The sequence below is a fragment of the Oncorhynchus gorbuscha genome, linkage group LG26 (assembly GCF_021184085.1).
Source record: "Oncorhynchus gorbuscha isolate QuinsamMale2020 ecotype Even-year linkage group LG26, OgorEven_v1.0, whole genome shotgun sequence".
NCBI lineage: Eukaryota > Metazoa > Chordata > Actinopteri > Salmoniformes > Salmonidae > Oncorhynchus > Oncorhynchus gorbuscha.
This window is the reverse complement of record NC_060198.1, coordinates 37,675,750-37,697,280: the sequence shown is the minus strand read 5'-3', so window position 1 is coordinate 37,697,280 and position 21,531 is coordinate 37,675,750. Positions and strand designations below refer to the sequence as shown.

General features: G+C 45.6%; 1 protein-coding gene across 2 annotated transcripts; it reads right to left on the bottom strand.

Annotated features, from left to right (window-relative positions):
* Nucleotides 1-36: 36 nt before the first annotated feature.
* Nucleotides 37-21,492, bottom strand: LOC124015579 (uncharacterized protein C16orf96-like). Of its 2 annotated transcripts, none has more exons than XM_046330917.1 (16): nucleotides 20,818-21,492; nucleotides 14,136-14,240; nucleotides 13,664-13,744; nucleotides 13,397-13,510; nucleotides 12,611-13,286; nucleotides 12,420-12,505; nucleotides 10,874-10,996; nucleotides 10,708-10,782; nucleotides 5,099-5,263; nucleotides 4,711-4,829; nucleotides 4,035-4,100; nucleotides 3,803-3,904; nucleotides 2,954-3,128; nucleotides 2,637-2,748; nucleotides 1,280-1,402; nucleotides 37-1,051 (listed from the first exon to the last, which is right to left on the bottom strand). In XM_046330917.1, the coding sequence occupies exons 1-16, from the start codon at nucleotides 21,202-21,204 to the stop codon at nucleotides 879-881; spliced, it is 2,682 nt and encodes an 893-aa protein (XP_046186873.1). In that variant the 5' UTR covers nucleotides 21,205-21,492; the 3' UTR covers nucleotides 37-878. The 2 variants fall into 2 exon arrangements, with proteins under 2 accessions (XP_046186873.1, XP_046186874.1); XM_046330918.1 differs by having other exon boundaries at nucleotides 1,280-1,399.
* Between the last annotated feature and the right edge of the window lie 39 nt (nucleotides 21,493-21,531).

Genomic DNA, 21,531 nt, shown 5'->3' with positions numbered 1-21,531 from the left:
ACTGTGTCCCCCCCCCCTCCCCGTGCCACGCCCCGGCCCACGGACAACTGCAGTTGAGTGCTGACATGGCGCTACGCTAAAAGTATGCTATGATACCCAATGCTGTGCCATGGTTAAAAATGATACACTATGCCAGAGTGAGGCACACATAGCGAACACCCTTGTTTAAAACACACAGACACCAGGAGACTGCTGTAACTGGACACAGGCACGGTGACATTCGAAGGGAATGCCATCTGGGCCGATTTTACAACCCTGGCTGCTTTGCTTCCCCAATAGATGCAGGTGGCTGGCTACCATTGTTATGAGTCCACGACAGGGGTACATTTTTGTGGTAATGACAGCACGCTTTCCTCTTAACATGTGATGAAACAACTTGAGACACTAATACACAATGAATCAGACGTTACAGAAACTGGGTCTGTGAGAGGGAAGACATTTCAAGCCCTTAATGATACTGCTCTATAAGACCCTATATGTCAAACGAATTGCTCCATGGTGGTATTGTTCTGCATCCAAACAGTCTGGTATTTGAGGTCACCTGCCTGAAAGCTTCTCTATGAAGGTCATTGAAAATCAGGCATCATAAACCAAAATCGTAATGAAGCCACACGTAAGGTATTTGACCTGTAAAGCTACACCTTGGAAATGTGACTCAGCTATTTTGTGACTCAGCTATTTTGTTGCATTGAAACAGTGTTCATAGGTCCTAGAATTGTGTTCTTCCATTACCATCCATAAATAACCTAACTGACTAATATCAGACTTGATTTTCACAACGTCTGTATGCTCCATTACAAAATGGAGACCAGGATACCCTCCTGGTGCTGCTGTAAACGGTTTATTAAAATAAGGTGTGTGGGGCTCTTCATCGCCCCCTACAGGATGATGACGGGCTCGACCTCAGACTGGCTCAGGTCCACGTGAAGCTCCAGATCTTGCTGCAGCAGCTCGCTGGTGGTGTCAGCATGGGACGAGCTCTGGGGAAGGGTAGCCTGGGACAGGCAGCCTAAAGAAGACATGGGCCGGTCTCGCACAGAGCTGCCTGAGGCTGGGGGAGATAAAGGGGGGAAGGGGGGCAAGGGGGAAAAGGTCAGGGGTTAGGGTTCAGGTGTCTGCTATACAATCAACCTTAACAGCTGCACAGCAGCAATCGCAAAAAAAAGAATGCTATTTCCATGTGAGTGTTGTTTCAGTACAATTCCATAGTAATCACTATTCCAGTTGGTGAAATTGGTTTATATGTTGCAAATGGGTAATGACACTGGTGTTGACCTACCTGAGCGGCTGCGCTGGGTTTTGGCACTCTGGGGTCGCACAGGGGTCACACAGCCCGGCTCTGTGCAGCCAGGCTTCTGGAACTGGGAGCGCATGATCTTGTCTTTGCTCTTGCACATGCCTGCTGTCATTAAAACAGCAATGTCACATCGCGACCTTGACATGGGAACGACAGGACCCCACCACAACCATAGCCATACTGTACCTACACACCCATACCAGACATACAACTTCTTCCAAGTCTTGAGCAAAATACTCTTTCAATACTATTTTGACTCATTCAATGGTCTCATAAATTACTGGGAATCACAACACCAAATCCCAGGCATAAAACAGGACAGCACATCTCCCTCATTCTTCCTTCAGGGCTTGATTTGTATGAACAGATGAAGAGGATATTAAGATAGAAATGATGGCATGCAAGCAGTGTTACCCCAGGTTATATTTACAGTCTGTTACAGACACCAGGCCTGATCTTCTATAACATAGTAACATTGGGTTCTTTCCAGTGTGGAACACTACACCAACCAGAGCCCCTCCCCCAACCCCAGTGCAGCCCATTCTTATTGCTAACTCACTTCCTTAAACCCTCGTAAAATACCCCCTCCCATAAACTAAGCTCCTCTCTCCTTCCCTAAATCTCCTCACCCTCGTCCTTCTCCAGACCCTCGTTCCTAATCCTTCATCATACACCACTTTAACACTGTACTGTATCCCTCCTCAAATTCTCATTCCCAACCAAACAGCCCACTTTCTTTCTCAACCCAACCTAACTTTTCAGTCTCCTCCCCATTCTCTCCTGACCCTTCACCATGATGTCCCCACTCACTCTTCCTCCCCACACTTCACTTTACTCTTTATCCCTGCATCCCTGCACTGCGAGCCCAACTCTGGACACATGGTCCAGGGAGCGAGAGAGAGGAAACAGGCTAAGGGCAGTTGGGGCCTGGACAGACGGCACGGTGTGATCATCATCTTAAGACGCGTTGTGTAACTGGGCCCAGGGGTGACAGTGAATCCTCGGAAGTGTGTTTCACTGTCGATGAGGAGTCAGAACTGGAGTCTGGACATCACCTCTCTCCCAGGCCCGGACCATGACAGCTGCCCACAGCATGCAGTCATGTCACACTTAACATTAGGTGACTTTTTGGAGCGATGGCATAAAAACACAAAATGGACCAGTGGGAATGGTTTTACTGCACTGCAGTTGCTTGAATTGAGTAACATGAATTAAGTAGTCTAGCTTTTGTTCACAATTGTCCAGATTCCATTTTCTTTTCAATACATGCAATTCTACTCTAAAAATACACAGTACTGTAGAGTAGAGCTGAATATAATCCCAGTCCAGAACCCTGTACCGTCTTTAGGAAAGATGGTGGGTAGTCTGGCATCCACAGTCTTGACCGATCTGTTTTTCAGGCGGCCCTTGTAGATATGTCCGTCCAATCCCAGGATGTCCACCTCCTCCGGCTGACCAATAGACACAAGGACAAGGTCAAATATTTGCATACCTAACAACTGTCAAATACACCTCAAATATACTCTGTACTCAACATGATAACTTGTATAAATGGCTCAACAAATGTGATTGACCAGGTGTATGCCTATGGGCTGGCAGTGGTCTAGTTGTCTGTCAGTACAGTAACCCACAGTAGGTGAGGTTGGTCTCACTCACCTGAATGCGCAGTGGGGAGCTGGAGATGGGCGGTGTCTCCTCCTCAGCCTGGATGAAGTGGCTGAATTGCTGCAGGCGGGTGTAGCGGCGGTTGGGGTAGGTCACGGTGTGGCTGCCTCCACAGCTCCGGGACATGGCCAGGTAACTGTAGTCCGCCATCTCAGGGATGCGCTCGCTAGGATGGACACAGGAGTGGAGGTTGAAGGTCGGAAGATGAACACTTCTAGAGGTTTTAAAAAGACCTGACAGTACAGTATTTATCGTTTGTAGTTAAATTTGGTCACCCTGCCTCCCTGACACTTCTCTAAACCATAACAAAGCAATATGGACAACTTTTTGGTCCTTCCCCTGTTTCAATACATGTGCTCCCGGCTTCCCTGCCTGACCCTGGCCTGACTGACTGACTGACTCACTGCTTAGGCAGACACTGACTGGTCCTCTGCAGCGGGCTCAGGATGTGTGGATAGCGGGAGCTCCCGATCTCCCTCAGAGCCCCCTGGCTGTAGGTGCGCTCTGGGCCAGATAGGTGGCTCTGCACTCTCTCTATCTGCCTACACATCATGGTGTGGATCCGCTGCACCTGCATCATGGCCCTTTCGGAGCTGGCCATCTCAAAGTGGCTGTGGTTAGTGCCTGGCCTCAGGCTGAGATGGAGGGAGAGCTGGCTAATGTCAGACACTTGTAACTATCGAACACTTCTGGCTGATCTAGTGTGGGTGTTAGGTCTTTGGGGTAGGATAAAGTCGACTACACTGTATATTGGATATTGGGACACTGGCACCCCCTGCTGGTTAAAATCGGGGCCAAGTAAGAGTTTCAGTTGTGATGTTTTTGACTGTCTGCTCTCACCTTCTGCAATGCTGGCGAACCTGCTCAAGCTCATAGATGGTGTACGGTCGGTTGGACTTGTGGGAGGGTAGGCCAGGAGTGGAGGGCAGGGTGACCAAATGCCTGTTGTCCAGTGGAGAGAGAAAGAAGAAAGAGAGGTAGGTGAATAAACAGCCCCATAATCCTATTATTTCAATTTCCACAATGTCTGTGTGTACTGTATAAAAATAGGACATTATTATCATTTACTTACGGTCCTGGGGTAAGCATATCGACTGGGCGGTCGCAGGAGATGCAGTGGAACCTTGCCACAAGTTGTCTATGAAAGGGACGTAACAAAGACAAATCAAATCCAACTTTATCGGTCGCATACACAGATTTGCAGGTGTTATAACAGGTGTAGCAAAATGCTTTTGTTTCTAGCTCCAACAGCGCAGTAGAATGTCTAGCAAATACAATACAAATACACAAACAATCAGGAAACAAACAAACAAGAAATGACAGAACAAGTCCAATTAACAATCCTGAGTAGATATATCAGAGTGAGCATGTGTCAGAATCAAGAATATAAATACGTGGTGTGTATAGACAGTATATAATTTGGAAGGAAAATAGTGTGTACAGTAGTAGGTATATTAGGAACAGAATACAGTATATACTGTACATACACCGTGAGTAAACAACAGTATTCAAACAGAACATAGACATATAGACAGAATATAGACAGAGATAAAATGAACGCTAAACATAAGGAAGACAATGAACGCATGATCATGTAGAACTCCATAGAGGAACCTGGACTTATCCAGCCATCATCCCTCCTGGGCCTGGCTGTGACCAGTGACATGTGACTTACTTCCTGATGCCTGCAGCGTCGTCCTCCTTCGGGGCAGGCTGGGCCTGGCTGTGACCAGTGACATGTGACTTACTTCCTAATGCCTGCAGCGTCGTCCTCCTTTGGGGCAGGCTGGGCCTGCAGCTGCTTACGGATGCTCTTCCAGCGGTCCTCCAGCTGCTTCTTCACAGGATCCAGCTCAATCCGGTCCAGCTACACAGATAGACAACAGATGTACTACAGGGATCCCAAAGATATAAACTACCACCAGACACACCAGACAGACATTCCATGAGATTTTTTACAAACAATGGTATCTGTCACTATAAACACGTTCGTAAAACACTTAAAAACGTGTGACATACAGACTTGTGAGATATATGTATTGGTGATAGTAATAACACGTATGGGATGTATCAATGGACATGTAGGCCTATTATATAAACATCCATTTAGCAGGGTAACTTCCTGCTCCGTCCCACCTTGCACTCCATCTCGGTGGAGATTTTGTCGACAATTTTGTGCCAGTCCTGCTCCTGGCCGGTGATCTTGCTGAGCAGCTCCTGGAACATGGTGTTGAGCTCCTCTGTCATGGAGTCAAACTGCATGCGGCTCACCTTGGTCTCCAGGGCACGCTTGTCTGCTTTCTACAGGAAGAGAGGAGATGCCATCAGGGCTATGGCAGTACTAGTGTGGGCTTGTAAGGGTTAGGTGAAACCTGAATTAACTTGTAAGGGTTCGGTGAAACCTGTATTAACTTGTAAGGGTTAGGTGAAACCTGTATTAACTTGTAAGGGTTAGGTGAAACCTGTATGGACTTGTAAGGATTAGGTGAAACCTGTAAGGACTTGTAAGGGTTAGGTGAAACCTGTAAGGACTTGTAAGGGTTAGGTGAAACCTGTAAGGACTTGTAAATATTAGGTGAAACCTGTAAGGACTTGTAGGGGTTAGGTGAAACCTGTTTTAACTTGTAAGGATTAGGTGAAACCTGTAAGGACTTGTAAGGATTAGGTTAAACCTGTAAGGACTTGTAAGGATTAGGTGAAACCTGTATTAACTTGTAAGGATTAGGTGAAACCTGTAAGGACTTGTAAGGATTAGGTGAAACCTGTATGGACTTGTAAGGATTAGGTGAAACCTGTATGGACTTGTAGGGGTTAGGTGAAACCTGTATTAACTTGTAAGGGTTAGGTGAAACCTGTATGGACTTGTAGGGGTTAGGTGAAACCTGTATTAACTTGTAAGGATTAAGTGAAACCTGTATTAACTTGTAAGGATTAGGTGAAACCTGTATGGACTTGTAAAGATGAGGTGAAACCTGTATGGACTTGTAGGGGTTAGGTGAAACCTGTATTAACTTGTAAGGGTTAGGTGAAACCTGTATTAACTTGTAAAGATTAGGTGAAACCTGTATGGACTTGTAGGGGTTAGGTGAAACCTGTATTAACTTGTAAGGATTAGGTGAAACCTGTATTAACTTGTAAGGGTTAGGTGAAACCTGTATGGACTTGTAAGGGTTAGGTGAAACCTGTATTAACTTGTAAGGATTAGGTGAAACCTGTATGGACTTGTAAAGATTAGGTGAAACCTGTATAGACTTGTAAAGATTAGGTGAAACCTGTATTAACTTGTAGGGGTTAGGTGAAACCTGTATGGACTTGTAAGGATTAGGTGAAACCTGTATGGACTTGAAAGGATTAGGTGAAACCTGTATGGACTTGTAAGGATTAGGTGAAACCTGTAAGGACTTGTAAGGATTAGGTGAAACCTGTATTAACTTGTAAGGATTAAGTGAAACCTGTATTAACTTGTAAGGATTAGGTGAACCCTGTATGGACTTGTAAATATGAGGTGAAACCTGTAAGGACTTGTAGGGGTTAGGTGAAACCTGTAAGGACTTGTAAGGATTAGGTGAAACCTGTATTAACTTGTAAGGATTAGGTGAAACCTGTAAGGACTTGTAAGGATTAGGTGAAAACTGTATTAACTTGTAAGGATTAGGTGAAACCTGTATTAACCTGTAAGGATTAGGTGAAACCTGTATTAACTTGTAAGGATTAGGTGAAACCTGTATGGACTTGTAAAGATTAGGTGAAACCTGTATGGACTTGTAGGGGTTAGGTGAAACCTGTATTAACTTGTAAGGATTAGATGAAACCTGTATTAACTTGTAAGGATTAAGTGAAACCTGTATTAACTTGTAAGGATTAGGTGAAACCTGTATGGACTTGTAAAGATTAGGTGAAACCTGTATGGACTTGTAGGGGTTAGGTGAAACCTGTATTAACTTGTAAGGGTTAGGTGAAACCTGTATTAACTTGTAAAGATTAGGTGAAACCTGTATGGACTTGTAGGGGTTAGGTGAAACCTGTATTAACTTGTAAGGATTAGGTGAAACCTGTATGGACTTGTAAGGGTTAGGTGAAACCTGTATGGACTTGTAAGGGTTAGGTGAAACCTGTATTAACTTGTAAGGATTAGGTGAAACCTCTGTGAGCTTGTAAGGATTAAGTGAAACCTGTATTAACTTGTAAGGATTAGGTGAAACCTGTATGGACTTGTAAGGATTAGGTTAAACCTGTATGGACTTGTAAGGATTAGGTGAAACCTGTATGGACTTGTAAGGATTAGGTGAAACCTGTATGGACTTGTAAGGGTTAGGTGAAACCTGTATTAACTTGTAAGGGTTAGATGAAACCTGTATGGACTTGTAAGGGTTAGGTGAAACCTGTATGGACTTGTAAGGATTAGGTGAAACCTGTATGGACTTGTAAGGGTTAGGTGAAACCTGTATTAACTTGTAAGGGTTAGATGAAACCTGTATGGACTTGTAAGGGTTAGGTGAAACCTGTATTAACTTGTAAGGATTAGGTGAAACCTGTATGGACTTGTAGGGGTTAGGTGAAACCTGTATGGACTTGTAAGGATTAGGTGAAACCTGTATGGACTTGTAAGGATTAGGTGAAACCTGTATGGACTTGTAGGGGTGAGGTGAAACCTGTATTAACTTGTAAGGATTAGGTGAAACCAGTGTGAGCTTGTAAGGATTAGGTGAAACCTGTATGGACTTGTAAGGATTAGGTGAAACCTGTATTAATTTGTAAGGATTAGGTGAAACGTGTGAGTTTGTAAGGATTAGGTGAAACCTGTATTAACTTGTAAGGATTAGGTGAAACCTGTATTAACTTGTAAGGGTTAGATGAAACCTGTATTAACTTGTAAGGATTAGGTGAAACCTCTGTGAGCTTGTAAGGATTAAGTGAAAACTGTATTAACTTGTAAGGATTAGGTGAAACCTGTATTAACCTGTAAGGATTAGGTTAAACCTGTATGGACTTGTAAGGATTAGGTGAAACCTGTATGGACTTGTAAGGATTAGGTGAAACCTGTATGGACTTGTAAGGGTTAGGTGAAACCTGTATTAACTTGTAAGGGTTAGATGAAACCTGTATGGACTTGTAAGGGTTAGGTGAAACCTGTATGGACTTGTAAGGATTAGGTGAAACCTGTATGGACTTGTAAGGGTTAGGTGAAACCTGTATTAACTTGTAAGGGTTAGATGAAACCTGTATGGACTTGTAAGGGTTAGGTGAAACCTGTATTAACTTGTAAGGATTAGGTGAAACCTGTATGGACTTGTAGGGGTTAGGTGAAACCTGTATGGACTTGTAAGGATTAGGTGAAACCTGTATGGACTTGTAAGGATTAGGTGAAACCTGTATGGACTTGTAGGGGTGAGGTGAAACCTGTATTAACTTGTAAGGATTGGGTGAAACCTGTGTGAGCTTGTAAGGATTAGGTGAAACCTGTATGGACTTGTAAGGATTAGGTGAAACCTGTATTAATTTGTAAGGATTAGGTGAAACGTGTGAGTTTGTAAGGATTAGGTGAAACCTGTATTAACTTGTAAGGATTAGGTGAAACCTGTATTAACTTGTAAGGATTAGGTGAAACCTGTAAGGACTTGTAAGGATTAGGTGAAAACTGTATTAACTTGTAAGGATTAGGTGAAACCTGTATTAACCTGTAAGGATTAGGTGAAACCTGTATTAACTTGTAAGGATTAGGTGAAACCTGTATGGACTTGTAAAGATTAGGTGAAACCTGTATGGACTTGTAGGGGTTAGGTGAAACCTGTATTAACTTGTAAGGATTAGATGAAACCTGTATTAACTTGTAAGGATTAAGTGAAACCTGTATTAACTTGTAAGGATTAGGTGAAACCTGTATGGACTTGTAAAGATTAGGTGAAACCTGTATGGACTTGTAGGGGTTAGGTGAAACCTGTATTAACTTGTAAGGGTTAGGTGAAACCTGTATTAACTTGTAAAGATTAGGTGAAACCTGTATGGACTTGTAGGGGTTAGGTGAAACCTGTATTAACTTGTAAGGGTTAGGTGAAACCTGTATGGACTTGTAAGGGTTAGGTGAAACCTGTATTAACTTGTAAGGATTAGGTGAAACCTCTGTGAGCTTGTAAGGATTAGATGAAACCTGTATTAACTTGTAAGGATTAAGTGAAACCTGTATTAACTTGTAAGGATTAGGTGAAACCTGTATGGACTTGTAAAGATTAGGTGAAACCTGTATGGACTTGTAGGGGTTAGGTGAAACCTGTATTAACTTGTAAGGGTTAGGTGAAACCTGTATTAACTTGTAAGGGTTAGATGAAACCTGTATGGACTTGTAAGGGTTAGGTGAAACCTGTATGGACTTGTAGGGGTTAGGTGAAACCTGTATTAACTTGTAAGGGTTAGGTGAAACCTGTATTAACTTGTAAAGATTAGGTGAAACCTGTATGGACTTGTAGGGGTTAGGTGAAACCTGTATTAACTTGTAAGGGTTAGGTGAAACCTGTATGGACTTGTAAGGGTTAGGTGAAACCTGTATTAACTTGTAAGGATTAGGTGAAACCTGTATTAACTTGTAAGGATTAGGTGAAACCTCTGTGAGCTTGTAAGGATTAGGTGAAACCTGTATTAACTTGTAAGGATTAAGTGAAACCTGTATTAACTTGTAAGGATTAGGTGAAACCTGTATGGACTTGTAAGGATTAGGTGGAAACCTGTATGGACTTGTAAGGATTAGGTGAAACCTGTATGGACTTGTAAGGATTAGGTGAAACCTGTATGGACTTGTAAGGGTTAGATGAAACCTGTATGGACTTGTAAGGGTTAGGTGAAACCTGTATTAACTTGTAAGGATTAGGTGAAACCTGTATGGATTTGTAGGGGTTAGGTGAAACCTGTATGGACTTGTAAGGATTAGGTGAAACCTGTATGGATTTGTAAGGATTAGGTGAAACCTGTATGGACTTGTAGGGGTGAGGTGAAACCTGTATTAACTTGTAAGGATTAGGTGAAACCTGTGTGAGCTTGTAAGGATTAGGTGAAACCTGTATGGACTTGTAAGGATTAGGTGAAACCTGTATTAATTTGTAAGGATTAGGTGAAACGTGTGAGTTTGTAAGGATTAGGTGAAACCTGTATTAACTTGTAAGGATTAGGTGAAACCTGTATTAATTTGTAAGAATTAGGTGAAACCTGTGTGAGCTTGTAAGGATTAGGTGAAACCTGTGTGAGCTTGTAAGGATTAGGTGAAACCTATATTAACTTGTAAGGATTAGGTGAAACCTGTATTAACTTGTAAGGATTAGGTGAAACCTGTGTGAGCTTGTAAGGATTAGGTGAAACCTGTGTGAGCTTGTAAGGATTAGGTGAAACCTGTGTGAGCTTGTAAGGATTAGGTGAAACCTATATTAACTTGTAAGGATTAGGTGAAACCTGTATTAACTTGTAAGGATTAGGTGAAACCTGTGTGAGCTTGTAGGGATAAATACATATGTGTATGAACTTGTGTATGGACACGTATGGGCTTGTGGTGACTTCTATGGCCTTGGTAGGGTTTCGCATGGGCTGGTACAGGTGAACTTGAGCATGTTGGGATTTGTAGATACCCCTATGGTCTTGAATGGACTTGTGGAAGCTTGTCTAGACTAACATCAACATGAGAACTTGTGAGAGTTCGCCTGAGTTGAGTATAACACACTGAGGGAAAGATAAACTATGCCATGTTGTGGTGAGAGACTTACGATTTCAATCTCCATCTCCACAAGCTCTTTGTCAGCTTTCTTCTCGTCCAGTTCTTCCATGGACTTGTACAGATGCTGTGACAGAAAGACATTATTCTGTGGTTTGGAACAGAAGTACAGCATGGAGCATTTCCTATTCCCCTATGGCCCTCCCTCCCAGACTCACGTCGATGTGGACCTGTTTCTGGCCGTGCTCCTCAATCAGGTGGTTGGCTGTGCCGTGGAGCTTCTCACACTCAGCCTGCAGCTGCATGATGGCTCCCTGAACGTCATTCATCAGCTCCGAGCTCTGGCAGAAACAACACAGAGAGACAGGGTTCTATGTCTGTAATACACAGCCATGGCCCCACTGCCATGGAGAGCCTGGCATTGACACACTCCTTTCCCTTAACACACTGCTGCCCTGATAGAGCTTCCCTTACATATCATCTCTAAACGTATCCCTCCCTCAGGGTTCAACATAACAGACCCATTATTTCATTGAAACCCTTTGGTATTCTGTTTCATCCTCTATCCTAGCCCTGCCTATAGTACCTCTGCTCCAGGTCTGCCTCCTCCCTGCTGATTCATGAATCTGCTAACCAGGCCCTGCAGATTCTCATAGCGCTGGAACAGCTGGCTGACCTTCCTGCTCACATCTACAGAGCAGGAGGGGCACGTGGAGCCTTGCTGCCCGCCTGCCTGACCGCTGCCCTGGCCCTGCTCTGACCCCTGGGGCTCCTGCTGGAGGCTCTGGGAGAGCAGCGAGGAGGAGGACGCCATCATGTCCTCCAGCATGCCTCGCAGGTTGTCCATCTGCGGTGAGAGGGCAGTATGAGGGCCATCAGGGGCCACTTGCTGCTACATTATGGATGATGCTGTCTCAGCTATATTCTACAGTTGAAGGTTTTACACTCTGGTGTTAGACCTGACAGTGTATTCAAATGTCTATATGCACTGGAATGTCTGTCTGTCTGGTCTGTCTGTCTGGTCTGTCTGGTCTGTCTGGTCTGTCTGGTCTGTTTAACCTGATCCTGTAGCTGTCTGTCTTTCTTGGTCTTCTGCTCAGCCTTGGCTGATGTGTTCTCAGTCTTCAGCAGTAGCACCTCTTCCTCCACTTTCTGCACTGCGTTCCTGAACACAGAGTGGTGGAACAGGTGCACCAGGCCATGAGGAGCAGGCCACCACCTCTCTTCCAATGGAAAACTACCACATCTCAACTGGCCATAAAACTGCTGAGGGAAGAACGGCTCGTAATAATGTCCGGAACAGAGCAAATGGAATGGCATCATACACCTGGAAACCATGTGTTTGATGCATTTCATACCATTCCACTGATTCCGCTCCAGTAGTTACCACGAGCCCGTTCTCCCCAATTAAGGTACCGCCAACCTCCTGTGTTACAAATTACTTAGACTACCAAATGATATCAAATGTAGCTTCCATAAAAAACTATCTATAATTTCTATTTAGCCTTCCTGTGTGCTCATGTGTCGTTGTTTACCTGAGGTATAATATCTGCAGTCTGAGCTGTCCTTGTTTAGGAGAGTCAGAGGAGTCCTCACTGTCTGACCCTTTGGCTGTTTCTGAGCCTCCCTCTGAGCCCTGAACTGTTCCTATGTTCAGAATCAGCTGCTCCAGTTCTCCCAGCTTTGACAGGGACATGGGGCCATCAACAATGTGTGTGTGTGTGTGTGTGCGTGTGCGTGCGTGCGTACATCTTCCTCGCTCACCTTGGCTCTGTCACCCATCAGGCTGTCAACCAGAACTCTCAGATGAGTCAGTTGATCCAACAGATTGTCAGGCACATCCCTGTCCCCTACACATTCAGGACACAAATGGTCATCCCACACAAAATACATCATTCAGTAAAAGAAAACATAGAATAGCCATACACTATCCAATCTCCACATTGTTATCTTACCCATGTCAGGTAGGAGCTCCCGGAGGTGCTGGAGCTGGGCCTGGTCAGCCTTGCCTGCTTCCAGCAGCTCTACTCTGGTCTCCAGGGTGTTGTGTCTCTCCCTGAGCCTGCCCACGTCCCTCAGGGCCTCCACTGTCTCTGGGTAACGCTCTGCCCCGCTGGCCACACGAGACAGGGGTTTGCTGCCCACCATCAGAGCTCCATCAGAGAGGGACTGCTGGGGCAGCGCCCCCCCATGCTGGCTGACAGTGACAGTGCCAGGAGTGAAGGCAGCAGCTCCATCAGAGAGGGACTGCTGGGGCAGCACCCCCCCATGCTGGCTGACAGTTAAAGTGCCAGGAGTGAAGGCAGCAGCTGCATCAGAGAGGTACTGCTGGGGCAGCGCCCCCCCATGCTGGCTGACAGTTACAGTGCCAGGAGTGAAGGCAGCAGCTGCATCAGAGAGGGACTGCTGGGGCAGCACCCCCCCATGCTGGCTGACAGTGACAGTGCCAGGAGTGAAGGCAGCAGCTGCATCAGAGAGGGACTGCTGGGGCAGCGCCCCCCCATGCTGGCTGGCAGTGACAGTGCCAGGAGTGAAGGCAGCAGCTCCAGTATTGGCATTGGCAGAGACGCTGAAAGGAGTCATGGTGGTCATGACAACTGATGTGGGGACAGGGACTGAGTGCTTGATTTCCTATTGGAGAAATAGCTACCATCAACACAAAGCTAATGTCTATTCCTATGTCTTGTATATGATTGCTTGATAAAGGAATCTCGCTCTTTCAAGCAAGACATAAGACATGCCTTTTGCAGATTCTGTTGCTCGCTAACCAAGGTGGTCTGCATGATGTCCCAGGTCACACACTGGATGAGCTCGTCTGGGTCTGGGTAACGCCCAACTCTGTCCTGCAGCTCTTTCTGTGATAGAGAGAAGACAAGAAAGAGAGGAAGTCATGATTAACCTATTTTTACTAGTTAGCTACTACGGTACTAAACTATTGTTTGTCTCCTCTTAACAATGTAGTATATAATTTCTGAGCTTGGAAAGTAGTCTCCTCAGTTCCAACTCACGGTGGCAGAGTCCAGGTTGTCCAGACGGTGGCAGTACTGTTCCACTTCGTTGATTCTGTCAACCAGCTCACTCATATTCAGCTGGAACCCAAAAATACCCAGAGCAACGTCATGCTACCAGTTGGAAACAGACATGTAGGATGATCCCTATTATCCTCACTCTATTGTTGGGGTGAGTGACAGGCCAGGTTGCCAGAGATAAGCTGTGGCTCTTTGATGCTGTTGCCCTCTGTATGACTCCATGTCCCCTACAGAGAGGGATGGAGGGAGGGGACCAGGGCCAGGGTGGATCGGGCTCTACATGACTCTATATTTCACCACTGTGTGGGGTGGTGAGATGGAGAAGGATTCCCTAGTGATGAGCACTGGGTATATCCCCCTACTGTAGATTAATGAGGGAGATGAGAAAGGTTGCCAAATGTTATCTATCTGCAATCCCTCCTCACTTTGCCAGTATGGATGTGTGTCTGACCTGGTTAAATTGGTTCTGGAGGCTCTTGACCTCTTTCTTCAGGTCGTCTCTGGACTCCTTCAGGTCCTGGATCTCCTTCAGCAGATCCTGGATCAGCGACATAGACTGGAAACACAACAGAGTGTGTTCGAAGGACTCAAAGCTCAAAGAACCTCACATCACTGGTCAGATCACTTAACACAATCATGACCTTTTGACAGTTTCTGTTATGATGCCTGAATCGTAGCCTATAGAAATATAGAGGGTCGCACACGCGATATATAAGCTCCCCGTAATGTATTGGTTAAACCTCCAACATTTCTAAATCACTGTGCCATATTCAGGGTGAATCAACACGCATGGTGATCTCTTAGCATTAGGTCTAAAGCTTTTTCACAGCCTCTTCACGCCCAAAACACTTGAAACTGACTCAGCCCAGTTCTCTAATCTCCCAAAGTAAGACTCTGTGAAATTTTGAAGTGGTCAGGGGACTCAGTAAGGTCAAAATCCCCCGGACCAAAGCCATATACGTGACTATTTCCCAAGCTACTTCCTTTGAAGATCAGTAGGAAGATCCTAAACCCCTTCATTTAGGAGGGATCCCAAAACTCCTCTCCATGGCTCCATCCAGTTGACATTTCACCCCAAGGGAGGTTACTAGGACAACACCATCCATATGCTGTTACAAAGCAGCAGTAGGACCTGTGTCTCCAGATAATCCATGTTTTTCAGACATAACCCCTGCCCATATGGAACCACTCCACTCGTAACACAGCTGAGGCCTTGTTGACAGAGTAAACCCACACATGTGCTCTGGGTGTTGCAAATTAGAAATAGGTTGTGTTTACTAAGCAAAGTTGAAACAGGTGGCTCTGAACGTATTGATCAGAGTTCCAGTGGGTTTGTCTAATGCACCCAGACATGAAACGACGCATAGCGACTCCACTGAGCTGCACAGGCCAGTCAAAAAATCGTCTGAATAACTAATAGGTTGTTCAGTGAGCTGTAAACGTGGAAGGGATATATGACCTGCGTGTATGGAATTTCTGGAGGAGACCACCTTTTCATTGATCGCCTCAAGCATCTCAGAGACATGAGATTAGGCAAAACATTATCAAATCTTGTAAACAGGACAATAATATTCTAACCTGGCAACCAACCCAACCGCTAATGACAAACAAAGAGACAATCAACTGTATTTGTCACATTTTGATGGGTGGGTCCAGGGTAGAGGTCCACCGATTAATCGGAATGGCCGATTATTTAGGGCCGATTTCAAGTTATTATTTTTTTTTACACACCTTTATTTAATCTTTATTTAACTAGGCAAGTCAGTTAAGAACACATTCTTATTTTCAATGACGGCCTAGGAACGGTGGGTTAACTACCTCATTCTACGACAGATTTTCACTAGTCCAACGCAATAATGGCCTGCCTCTTGTTGCACTCCACAAGGAGAATTACTCGAATGCAGTAAACCAAGGTAAATTTTTAGCTAGCATTAAACTTATCTCATAAAAAACTATCAATCAATCATAATCACTAGTTAACTACACATTGTTGATGATATTACTAGATATTATCTAGCGTGTCATGCTTTGGTATAATCTGACTGAGCATACAAATATCTAAGTATCTGACTGAGCAGTGGTAGGCAGATGAAGGCGAGCAAACATTCATTCAAACAGCTCTTTCCTGCGTTTTGCCAGCAGCTCTTCATTGTGCGTCAAGCATTGCGCTGTTTATGACTTCAAGCATATCAACTCCCGAGATTAGGCTGGTGTAACCGATGTGAAATGGCTGACTAGTTAGCGCGCACTAGTAGCGTTTCAAACGTCACTCGCTCGCTCTGAGCCTTGGAGTGGTTGTTCCGCTTGCTCTGCATGGGTAACTCTGCTTCGAGCGGGGCTGTTGTCTTTGTGTTCCTGGTTCGAGCCCAGGGAGGAGCAAGGAGAGGGACGGAAGCTATACTGTTACACTGGCAATACTAAAGTGCCTTTAAGAACATCCTATAGTCAAAGGTTAATGAAATACAAATGGTATAGAGAGAAATAGTCCTATAATTCCTATAATATCTACAACCTAAAACTTCTTACCTGGGAATATTGAAGACTCAATGTTAAAAGGAACCAACAGCTTTCATATGATCTCATGTTCTGAGCAAGGAACTTAAATGTTAGCTTTCTTACATGGCAAATATTGCACTTTTACTTTCTTCTCCAACACTTTGTTTTTGCATTATTTAAACCAAATTGAACATGTTTCATTATTTATTTGAGGCTAAATTGATTTTATTGATGTATTATATTAAGTTAAAATAAGTGTTCATTCAGTATTGTTGTAATTGTCATTATTACAAATAAAAAATATAAAAAAATCTGCCGATTAATCGGTATCGGCTTTTTGGTCCTCTAATAATCGGTATCGGCGTTGAAAAATCATAGTCGGTCAACCTCTAGTCAAGGGTATGGTTAATTTCCTATGAGATTATTATGACACTTTAAAAGCTCCTCGTGAGGCTGATTGGACATATTGAGTGATGATGATGATGATCATCGCTCACTGTTTGCTGATGTAGGCAATGATGATAATTGCCTACATTAGCAAACAGTAGGCTAAATGTATGCATCGTCCTATTCCCACAAAGGAGCTGGGCTCCCTAACCAGGGGACATCCCCAACAGTATCTTCCTCAGACACAATGTCCCTAGTACCCTGTCTGTTGGTCTGTGAGGATGTTGTTTAGACAGAGTGCCCAACCTCCTTCCTGTTCCTGCCACAACATCTGGGTCATCATCACCCACAAGTATGTTGCAAATGGTAACGGACAGGACAACCTAAATACAAGCCCCTTCTGACAACAAGCAAAACTCTAGTAAAAGGGGTAGGAAATGAGTAACTAACATAATGTAAGTATACTGACTTTTACTGTCCCAACGATAAGGAAGCTATTTGCGATTGGGAAGAAAGCCATCCACTCTACCTCCCGGTTACTCTTTAGTCAGCCATTAACTGGCTCTGACTAAGATGGCCGGTGGCCTGGAATCCTTCCACGCCACTGTGAACACAGAGCGCCACTCAGGCAGACTTTTCGCTACCCTCTCAGATCCAGGACATGTACCCTGTGGGGTCACAGCGGAGCACACCTTTATCAACCACAACAATCCCCTGATAACCTCTGCCATGGGGTAAGAAGAAAGAAACCCTGGCTAAGGGCCTGTATGCGGGAAATACAATATGCTGCTATGAGTTGTGAGGCAGAAACTTATGGACATTGTGTCTTAGTGGGGTCTTAAGGGATATAGCAGACAGGGCCAGAGAAGGCCAGACGGGGCCAGAGAAGGCCAGACGGGGCCAGAGAAGGCCAGACGGGGCCAGAGAATGCCAGACAGGGCCAGAGAATGTCAGACAGGGCCAGAGAATGTCAGACAGGGCCAGAGAATGTCAGACAGGGCCAGAGAATGCCAGAGAAGGCCAGACAGAGCCAGAGAGGGCCATAGAATGCCAGAGAATGCCAGACAGGGCCAGAGAATGCCAGACAGGGCCAGAGAAGGCCAGAGAAGGCCAGATGGGGTCAAAGAATGCCAGACAGGGCCAGAGAATGCCAGACAGGGCCAGACAGGGCCAGAGAATGCCAGACAGGGCCAGACAGGGCCAAGGCCAGACAGAGCCTGAGAATGCCAGACAGGGCAAGAGAATGCCAGACAGGGCCAGAGAATGCCAGACAGGGCCAGAGAAGGCCAGACAGGGCCAGAGAAGGCCAGACAGGGCCAGAGAATGCCAGACAGGGCCAGACAGGGTCAGAGAATGCCAGAAGGGGCCAGACAGGGCCAGAGAAGGCCAGATAGGGCCAGAGAATGCCAGACAGGGCCAGAGAAGGCCAGACAGGGCCAGAGAAGGCCAGACAGAGCCAGAGAAGGCCAGACAGGGCCAGTGGATACTGGTATTGACCCACAGTAGTATACCCACAGGATACATTCTCTTGAACGTGCCGTCCTTGGTCAGACAGAATGACCTTCTTGCAGGTTTCAGAGTCATTCAACTGAGACTGCTCTTCTCTGTATCAGACAGCTAAAGCTAACTCTCTCTCCTCTGCCTAGAGATACTGTGAACCATCAGATCCTCCTCTCCACCCTCTCCGAGTTGGGCATCTCCGGCGTGGCCCACGCTTGGATTGCGTCCTACCTGACAGGTCGCTCCTACCAGGTGGCGTGGCGAGAATCTGTCTCCTCACCATGCGCTCTCACCACTGGTGTCCCCAGGGCCAGATTCTCGCTATACACCAAGTCACTTGGCTCTGTCATAACCTCACATGGTCTCTCCTATCACAGCAGGACACACAATTAATCTTCTCCTTTCCCCTTCTGAGACCAGGTGGCGAATCGCATCTCTGCATGTCCAGACATATCAGTGTGGATGAGGGCCAGAGCTGCTCTTCCTCCCGGGGAAGGACTGGTTCCATGATCAGGTGTCCTCCTCCCAGAGAGAACCTTGGCGTGATCCTGGACAACAGTTCTCAACTAACACAGGCGGTGGGCTGTAGGTTCATGCTCTACAACATCCGCAGGTACGACCCTGCCTCACACAGGAAGCCGGCGCAGGTCCTAATCCAGGCACTTGTCATCTCCCGTCTGGATTACTGCAACTCGCTGTTGGCTGGGCTCCCTGCCTGTGCCATTAAACCCCTTCAACTCATCCAGAACGCCGCAGCCCGTCAGTGTTCAACCTTCCCAAGTTCTCTCACGTCACCCCGCTCCTCCGCTCTCTCCACTGGCTTCCAGTTGGCATCCAGAGACCATGGTGCTTGCCACGGAGCTGTGAGGGGGCACCTCAGTACCTCCAGGCTCTGATCAGGCCCTACACCCAAATAAGGGCACTGCGTTCATCCACCTCTGGCCTGCTCGCCTCCCTACCACTGAGGAAGTACAGTTCCCGCTCAGCCCAGTCAAAACTGTTCGCTGCTCTGGCTCCCCAATGGTGGAACAAACTCCCTCACGACGCCAGGACAGCGGAGTCAATCACCACCTTCCGGAGACACCTGAAACCCCACCTCTTTAGGAATACCTAGGATAGGATAAAGTAATCCTTCTCACCCCCCTTAAAATATGTAGATGCACTATTGTAAAGTGGCTGTTCCACTGGATGTCATAAGGTGAATGCACCAATTTGTAAGTCGCTCTGGATAAGAGCGTCTGCTAAATGACTTAAATGTAATGTAAATGTACATTAATGATTCAGAGGATTTTCAGAGGCACCTTCGCCTGTACCCACTGGATGTCCCTCCCTCATATCACCTGAGTGTTAACTGGGCAGGTCTGGGCAACATCAGTGAAGATAGCTAAGTCCTGTACAATCTTTCATCTTCCTACTTGCTTTATTTACACAGACTGTCATGTCTCTATTAGTGTCCATATTTCAAACTCAGACATTTCAGATACCAGCAGAGATACAGTTCAGAGTGTGGTATGAAGTACTGGACCGATACTGATTCTAAATCGTGTACACCCCAGGAGGTTGGTGGCACCTTAATTGGGGAGGATGGACTTATGGTAATGGCTGGAGCTGAATAGGTGGAATGGTTTCAAACACATCAAACATATGGAAACCACGTTTGACTCCGTTCCATTAATTCCATTCCAGCCATTACAATGAGCCGTCCCCTCTCAGCAGCCTCCCCTAGTGATCTGTACTACTCAGCTATTCAATTTTGTTCCACAGCATACACTGGGAACACAGGAGTGGTGCTTATCTTTGGGGAGTGGCCTTTCCTTTGGAAACTGGAACAGAGACACAGCGAGGTCATTTGAGAAGACAGTGTGGTGCCCATCACCTATTGTGCTGTGCTCTGTCATCAATATCCTTATCCAGTGTTGACTGTTCTGAAATGCTCACCATTCACCACACAGACAGGCCCCCAGCTGTGGGACAGGGCTTTGATGAGCAAGCACTCAAGGACCTAATACAGATAAGAGGGGCTGAATCACTTGCCAGCAGCATATCCCCCTGCATTCCACTGCTGGCTTGCCTCAGAAACTAGGTAGTTGGTCCTGGTCGGTACCTGGATAGGAGACAGAATGCTGCTGGAAGGCCAATAGGTGGTACTCTTCCCTCTGGTCTAAGGAGATTCAGTGTCCCAGGGCTGTCTTTCATTGTCCTGACTCTGTGGTCACTAAAGATCCCATGGCACTTATCGTATGAGTAGGGGTGTTAACCCCGGTGTTGTGACTAAATTCCCAAACTGGCCCTCATGCCCTCATGGCCACCTAATCATCCATAGCTTCCAATTGGCTCATTCTTCCCCTCTCCTCCCAACTTTATCTCTTCCCCTTGTCGTTGCTGTAAATAAACCTCAGACTCTAACAGCTGCCACGAGATGGATGTCTAGTCTAGAATACCCAGTGGAACTGTAATATAATCGTATTTCTTGACCATTGTGGCCATTTTTCTTTGACCACAAAATTGTTTGACAGATTCCTAAAAACGAATTTGGCGCCTATTTTATGACAAGCAAAATTGTGCACCACGGACAAATCAGAGTTTCAACACAGTTTTTACTGTTGATCAGGGGAGGCAGCACTGCCACAGCAGCAATGTTCAACTTTCACCTGTCCTCGCATGACATTATTTCAATTTATAATAAAATTATGACTCAGCGATGACAGTGTGATATTAATAATTACATTTTGAGGAAGAGCCTGTCTCACCTTGGACACGCCGTCCTCACTCGCCTGAGCCTTGCGGCGGAGCTGCATCAGCTGCCACAAGTCGTTGACCGGTGTTGTGGTTGAGGCAGTGCGGCTCAGAAGATCCGTACCGCTAGGAAGCTTCTCCAGCGCGGCCATCTGTCTCTCGATCTGCCGAAGTTTCTCTTCCATGTGATGGTACGGGCTAGAGGACTTGGTCAGATGCGGGCCATGGGGCTCCTGTGGCGGGGCATCCTGCTCTCTCCAGCCGGTGGTCACATTTTGGATTTTCAGGTGTCCCAGGATAGCGTGGAGGAGGGTATGCAACGCATTAAAGTTGACAGCTCCAACTTCAGGTGTCCCGATCGACAGGTTCACCAAATCGAACAAACTAATGTCAGCTGACATTTTGTCTCACACTACTTCTGAGTTAGTTATTAAACAGTATTTACGAGGCATATGAAAGATATATCTTCTTCCAATATTGCCATCTTATTTTGTAAAAATTAAACGCCAGAATGATTCAATTAAATAACAATATTTTTTTTAATCGAATCGAACGCAAAAAAAAATACACTTTGATTCTTCTGTACTAAATAAAAAAGTGTCTGTAAATTAGAATTAAATATTCCACAAACAGTTACTTTTCAACACCTGTTCGTTGCTACTCAATCTCGGTTGTTTCTTATTCCAATGCCATTTCTAACCTTGTTTTAGAAATGGTTTCAATTTGGT